We start from the raw sequence: 7995 nt of genomic DNA on the forward strand, positions 1-7995 counted from the left end.
GAGTATTTGTCATTTTATATTTCGGCTGCATTATTAACGCAAAAATGTCTCTTTTTGGTAATTTACGTGGATTGTAAGTGCAAGTGTTACTTTAAGTGTTCACTTATCTACATCGAGCTTTCAGATACATTTTTCTAATGTTTCACGAAAAATTAGCATGAATTTCATGACATGCTAAATTAAATTCAAACACCCTTGAATAATAATTGGAATGATTTACATTAATATCAAGCTTTTTGCCAGCATATCTTATCATTTGAAGGTTTGTGTTTTGAAAGAAACTTACTCTGGAACATGATGTCAGTAAGAATTCTGTATCCACGTGTCGTTATTTATCCGCACAGCAACTATATATTCTACTTCGCCAACACTACACAAGCGTCGCTGCAGTTCACCGGTTCAAATGTCAGGTCAAAACTAACTGAGGTAGTTTGTATGTGTATTGGCATCACACGGACATGTTCACCAACAAAGAAATGTTCATCAGGTGTATCTATGTCGATTCCAGCAATAACTTCGCCACCATCTCTGCACATTCTGCGAACCTCTATCAAATTCCAGCCAGTAATTAAATCCAGTGTAACTGATATGGCGGCAGTTTCTCCCGATATCAAAAGCGGAAGATAATGTTGATATGCTGACTGTAATAAAAGAATAGAAAAAGTCCAACTTCTCAGCTCTGATTCCGGAAGAAACAAGCATATATAAATATCTTTCTTTTGTCCTCTATTTCTTAAAATATTATAAAAAATATCTGTTTAAAAAAACGTTTTAGAACTGTCCATCTTGAAATTAAATCAAAATACAAATTCAGAAACAATGTTGATATTTCATGCAATCCCTATTTCTACAGTTTATCTTTCAACTCAATGTGTACAAAAAATAATTGTCATTTTTTTCACAGCTAAATAAATCAATATACCTATTGGTGACACGATATTTAGTTGTTCCTCTGGTGAAGATATTTCTGTTTCATCATGCATGAGAATAACACATCGTAAAAATGCCTCTTGCATGGAAATATCTGGTATCACTAATGACACGATACTTTCTTTTATCCGACAATTTTCAACAAGTGAGTAATTTTTAATCGACGGGAGGATGGTAAAAGATGCGGCATCCTGTAAAATATGGAAAATAAGAATTCCTAAAGAAATCCAAAACTGCAATATTGAAAATGTTGTAGGCTCGATTTTCATGGACGGCATTGTCAAGTGCAAACTACCGTCAACGACCCCTAGCACCGGCTTTAGAAGAATTCAACATAGAAATGTTAAAATTTTGAATATAAACCTTCCGCATATGTGTCCATACGACGGTTATCATGGTGCCATTCCATGAAAAGCAGCGTAAGATCCCCAAATAATAGAAAGCGTTTGCCTTGAACGAGAAAACAATTAGCGAAACTAAATAAAATGGAATTTTGAAAGGGGGTCAGAGGTTATGAAGCCTTCATATCACAGAAAAGACGTCAAGAAGGCCAAAGATAAAAAAATTGCCACAGGCAATGTTATGTTGAAACATTTCAAAATTAAAACAATTTGCCAGTTTAAAACCAATTTTACAGTTTGTAACTCTTAACAAAGGAATTGAAACTATTTACACCTTTTTTTAAAGTTTTCTTAACTAAATAATGTAAATATACTTATTAATACTTTTTCAAACATTCTTAATTTAATATGTTTAGTTCAATTATGCTCATTTCTGACATGAAATTGTATAACCTATTCTAAATCAATTTCATGGCACTGAATCTATATATGGGTACAATGCAATCAACGTTATGCCCAATAAAACTCTAATAACATTTTTAATTGAAATGTACAAGTATTAGAAAAAAAATGGCTAATATGTTAATCTTAAATAATGCCCTGACACAGTAAAATCATAAAGGTTGCATATCGTTTAACCGTACAGGCTATGGTTACTGTAAAACTTGATAAGCAAGGGCGACAAGGAAGGGTGGCATTCGATGAAACGCACCCCAAAACAGGAGAACCAGCAACAAACTATGAACAGACGCCAAATAGGTCAGGACAACTTTGTTAATAAATTATTCAGAATAGGAAAATCATAATTGTAAACCATCCTTCACAGACCCCCTCCCCTGCACCGGTTTACACTATAATTCAACCTTTCAGTTAAATGTATCATACAAATAATATACCTTTATCTAATCTGTATCACCAAGCACCAAGTGCCGTGTCATTATCACTTTTACCAAGTTCACCAGTACATGTTATAGCCGTTTTTCAATATTTTCCATATGGCATACATGTTTCCGGTACGGTTATATTGGGAACACTGGATTTGGTATCTTAAAACAAATATGGTAAACAAATGTCAATTCATCTTGCAATTAAAAGCAATACAGAAGCAATCGTAATGTGTTAGATATTAATAAGATAAAATAGTACGTGGAAGTCTTGGTTAACAGTGATAAGGTTAGTTTAATAATATTTTATAGCATATAAAGATAAACATCAATTCATTTACATCAAAAATTACACACTTAACAAAAGGGTTGGGCCAAAAGGTTTTACAGCATTATCGTGGGCCCTTCCCTGTTTTTAAAGATCTTTGGCAACGGATGGTAAAAATGGTTACAAATTGGGTCAAAATGGAAATGATGCTGGCGTCCCAACACTGCAAAAAAAAAAAAAAATATTGCAAGACTCGGTTAGACGCTGTTAAATAGGCGGTCATGGTAAAAATTCAATGTGCCCGTCTATGCCCAAAAACTCATCGGTTTCAAGCAGAACTCCCAACATTGAAATAAGAAATATTGCGTATAAAAAAGTATTTGTAAAGAAGTAATAAAGAACAAAGAAGATGAACTTTATACAAACCTGTTATATACACGGACGTAATTCGTACTTTTGACTTTAACAGGCCGATGTATAATTCCCAAGGATGTTTCCACAAATATAGACGCCTGAATCATTGCAACGAACTTTGTCAACCTCGAAAACGATTGCAACACCATCGTCCAAGCGCTCGGGTCTCGCGGTAAAAGTACTTGATTTGCTGAAGTTATTGACTTGAATTATTACCTTCTTGTTTGTGACTTCAAACAATGGCTCAATGGATGTACTTTGGGAAACCTGACCTGGCTAGAAAGTAGTGGATTGCCACTCTGATGAATTATGTACAACACATCTAAGAGAGACCGGATCAGAAACATTATAAATTGGCTCGACAGGATCAAAGTCAATGGTTCCTAAAATGAAAAGAAAAATCGACATTGTGATATTCGTGTTACATGTTCGCTTATAGCAAATTATATATACATTCACAGCGCAAACATTACATGTACGAGCCGATACAGGCAAAGTGGTTAAAATAGTTAGGCAAAGTTGAAGTCAACTGGTGCCATAAAAGTAAATCATTGAAACACTGGAAAGGAAAACTCAATGTGATGTTGAATGACAGACTTAAGAAACAATATCAAAATAATTAAAGAATTGAACCTGGTATTTCACATTCTGGACTCCCCTGCCACCTTCCATTCTGGCACGTTACACATCTATCGCTATTTTGGACAAATTCTAAACCAGCTTTACATTGCAAGCATAACGTCGTGGTTGTATACATCAGCTCGTCATTGGTCACCATGTCGTCTAACAGTGTGTAGTTTCCACAAGGATGTTCGCGACATTCAGATGCAGGGGTCCAGTTTCCATCTGCGAAACATGCTACCGTAGTTACGCTATCAACCACGTAAAAGCCGGGATTGCAGATGATATTTGCTTTAAACCCGAACGATTTTCCAGAACCATTTACGACGCCATTATCTATCTGCGGATACGGTCCACATACTATCGGCTTGCAAGATGGGAGTTTGCTCCAGACATCATTTTGGCAAGTTATAGTACTGCTGCCGTTCAGTACAAACCCTCGGTCACAGGTCACTTCTGCTTGACCTGATGCATGACTCTTAAACACTGCGTGTTTTACTTCGGGTAACCTTTCACAAGCTACAAAAGATTTTTTCACTTGAAATTAATAAAGAAGTAAATTTGCTAAAACGCTTCATTACAATATGAATAAAAATTATATCTTTTAGCGTCATCGGATGTTTGTTGTTTATTGCCTTTAATCATTATTTCAAAAACTATTTCATCATACTTATTTCATAGAGATAGTGTCTTAAAACCAATTATTTTCAATAAAATTTAGCCAAAAACAATTCTGGGCAACGTTTGTAAAATTCACAAAACTGTTGTCATGACAATTATTATCAATGATCATTAAAACGTGCTAAAGTAACCAACAAACTCGGAATTATGCAATAAGACAACCATGTAAACTATCTTTGCCCACATGACGATTTTACTGTGTTAATCAGCATGACATTTTGAACTTAAAGGTCTATTATGCCTCAGAAACATTATCATTTTGTATTTCTGACAGCTTTTTTTATTTTTTGTGCCCTGCTATAGTTTCCAAACAATAACTCATTGCCGCCTTTGTTTCTGTTGTCTTCTGGCAATTACAGTACACTTAAGAGTCAAAATATTACTTTGTTTACATTTTGCTACTTTTATGACAAATAGCTTCATACAATCGTACTCAGAGCTACCTACCTCAGTTAAAAAGTATCTTATATGCTCTAAAAGCATCATTTAAACCTTATATAACTCATGTTTGCCCTTTCTAAAGGAAAAGGGCAGCGGTGGCAAAGTGGTTAAGGTGTCTCCCTTTCAACCCAGATATCATGGGTTCGGGTCCTAATCGAGCCCTAATCGGGTGACGGCCATGTTTCTTCAAATGACACCAGTGCTGGTTGGTTCCAGGAAGCGGACTCAAGTTGCAAGAACTTGTTTCGCAATCGAGCTTCAATAAATATGTTTAAACCAATCTAAAGAAGAAAATCTATTCGTTTTGAAACATACTGTGCCTTTAAACTGCCGCATTTCTGAAATGCACTTGTCAAGCTTCCACTTCTAGTACTACCAATTATATTATAACTTTGGAGGATAGCAAGATGAAAATTTGAAATAACTAACTGTATGCTTAAGAAATAAGAAATAATATTATTTTGTCATTTGTTATAACTATAATAGCACATTATGCCTCAGTAAAAAAATCAAAAAAAAATCCTTATTTATTTAGGACAAATATGATTTTATATATGTTTAGAGCATGTTAGATGCTTATGGCATGCAGAAAGTAACAATGAATGTATACAATATATCGCCATAAAAAGTTGCAAATGTAAAGAAAGTAGTATTTTGATTTCCATGCAAAATACTATACTATTTTTCAAAAATCAACATAAGCAAAATTTGGTTCAGTTAATTGGCCGGTGTTGAAGGCCCATTATGCCTTGGAAATGCTTTTATTTTTATTATCCCCCGAGGGATATAGAAATAGTCTCCGTTCTTCCGTCCGTCCGTCCGTCCGTCCGTCCGACATTTTTGGCCCGAGCATATCTCAAAAAGTATTTGAGGTATAAACTTGAAACTTCATAGGTGGATAGATCATATTGAGTAGGAGTGCAGTGCACAAGAATGAAAACTCTACCTGCATAATTTTTCAGTTATTGCCCTTTGTTATTTGTCAAATTTCCCTTTTGTCCAGAACATAACTCAAAAAGCCTGTGAGATATCAACGTGAAACTTCATAGGTGGATAGATCTTACTCAGGAAGTGTGCAGTGCACAAGAGTGATAACTCTACCCTTCAAAATTTTTGAGTTATTGCCCTTTGTTATTTTTCATACTTAATTTTTCACCTGAGTGGAGCATATTAACTCAAAAAGTCTTTGAGATGTCAACATGAAACTTCATAGGTGGATAGATCTTATTGAGGAGGAATGCTGAATTATAACTCTACCCTTTATCATTTTTGAGTTATTGCCCTTTGTTATTTTTCATACAATTTGTCCGGAGCTTATCTCAAAAAATGTTAGAGGTATCAACTTGAAACAAAGTTACTTCATAGGTGGATAGATCTCATTAAGGAGGAGGGCAGCACACAAGAATGATAACCTACCCTGCATATTTTTTCAGTTATTGCCTTTTGTTATTTTCAGTCATCAGTATTCATATAGGTTTCAAATCTGTACTCATTTCAGCCATCAGTTTTCATTACCAAAATACCTCTTGAAATTGAATTATTCTGCCCTACTACATATACATTCTTCTAATGAGTAAACACATTCGGCGGGGGATGGCCATGTTAACATGGCTCTTGTTTCTCTTTTTTATGTGTACTTTTATAGTATTCAAAAAGTTACTCATTTCTTTCCGTGGCATAATGTGCCTTTAAATATTTTGCAAATATAGCAGGACAACAAAAATTAGCGGGAAAAATGAAATAAGAATAAAATCATTTCGGGAACACTAAGGACATATCAAAGTAAAAGTATATACATACGGTTAGGTGGATCATCTTTGACAAACACAAAATAAATAATAACGCCTGCAGCTATCAGAATTATAAGTACAAAGATCGTTGCAATAATACATCTTTGTGGCGAGCATATATCATTCTTCTTTGTACTAGTACTATTTCGTGAATTTTGTACATGTGTAATTACGTTTGAATCTAAAATCTTATCGTATGTTGTGCTTGAACTTCTGGTTGAATCACTAAGATTGACTGGATCTTGTCCTAAGCTCACTTGTTGACTTCCACTTTGTAAATGATAAGAAACTATAGGAACTAGGCAACTGGCTGTACGTTCTTCAGTCCGCACATCTCTTTCACGTATAACTTTATTTATTTCTCGTACATCACGGTCTACTGTTTTTAATCTGATATGGCTTTCTGTGTGCGCATTACGGTCAACAGTTCCCGCTCTGGTTTTGTTTTCTGCATGCGCATTACGGTCCACAGGTCCCGTTCTGGTTTTGTTTTCTGCATGCGCATTACGGTCCACAGTTCCCGCTCTGGTTTTGTTTTCTGCATGCGCATTACGGTCCACAGTTCCCGATCTGGTATGCTTTTCTGCAAGCGCATTACGGTCCACAGTTCCCGATCTGGTATGCTTTTCTGCAAGCGCATTTCTATCCACTGTTCCCGTTCTGTTATAGTTTTCTGCACGTTTATTTCTGGTCACATTTCCCGTACTTGTATGGTTTTCTGCACGCGCATTCTGATCCACAGTTTTCGTACATGTATGGTTTTCTGCACGCTTATTACTGGCCACAGTTTCCGTAGAGGTATGGTTATAATCAGTATTGGCATCTTGGTCTACTGTTTTATTGCTATCATGACTATTTAAAACTCCTACACGACCATCGACATAACTTGAAACAGTTCCGTTACTCACATCTGATTCCTTTGCGTATGAATACGGAGATTCTTGTGATAATAATTCAAGTTGAATGTACCCTTCTGTGACTATGAGTTCCTGTCCACTGTCATGGATATTAACCCGATTGTCATATTCGGTGGAACGGTTAGTTTCAGCTTTTTTTCCAAGTCCATGGGTATCCATGATCTTTTTTTATAGTAAGCGGGACAATTTATAAATCAAAACTTCCTACTCTATATATAAATCCAGATTATTTAAAGTGAATAACTTGATATTTATCTTTTTTTTATAATTTAACAACTGATCGAGACTGTAAGTAAAATCTTATTGTCAATCTTTTTTTAATGTAAACGGAATAATCAATACATACAATTTTAATGGTCTTTTGAAAATCACCAAGTGTATAATTTCCTTTTAATTCTTCTTTTTTTACATAAAGTTATGCAGTCACGGTCAATCACGGGCATGTCGTTTAAAATATGTTCTATTGATATATATCTGGGAGTTTATGAAACTTAATACTCACTACAATGTAAACCCACAAAACTGATCAGTTAATGAAATTTGAAGCAACATTGTATACACACCGGTCTCTCAAATATCGACCTTTGTCTTACGACGCATTACTTACACCAAATGAGGGTAAAAAATGACTCCGACATAAAGAAGTCCGCGAAGGAATGACAAGTTTATTTTTAAGACCTATGAATTTAAGCAATGGAAATACAAATA

The 7995-nt window shown here is 35.0% G+C and overlaps 1 protein-coding gene across 1 annotated transcript; it reads right to left on the reverse strand.

Annotated features, from left to right (window-relative positions):
- Positions 1 to 3113: 3113 nt before the first annotated feature.
- Positions 3114 to 7668, reverse strand: LOC132748402 (uncharacterized). Its single transcript, XM_060738009.1, has 3 exons — positions 6381 to 7668; positions 3471 to 3977; positions 3114 to 3220 (listed from the first exon to the last, which is right to left on the reverse strand). The coding sequence occupies exons 1-3, from the start codon at positions 7444 to 7446 to the stop codon at positions 3114 to 3116; spliced, it is 1680 nt and encodes a 559-aa protein (XP_060593992.1). The 5' UTR covers positions 7447 to 7668.
- Positions 7669 to 7995: the final 327 nt, after the last annotated feature.

The sequence above is a fragment of the Ruditapes philippinarum genome, unplaced genomic scaffold (genome assembly GCF_026571515.1).
Source record: "Ruditapes philippinarum isolate M1 unplaced genomic scaffold, ASM2657151v2 ctg1938_1_1_1_1, whole genome shotgun sequence".
In the NCBI taxonomy this organism is placed as follows: Eukaryota; Metazoa; Mollusca; class Bivalvia; order Venerida; family Veneridae; genus Ruditapes; species Ruditapes philippinarum.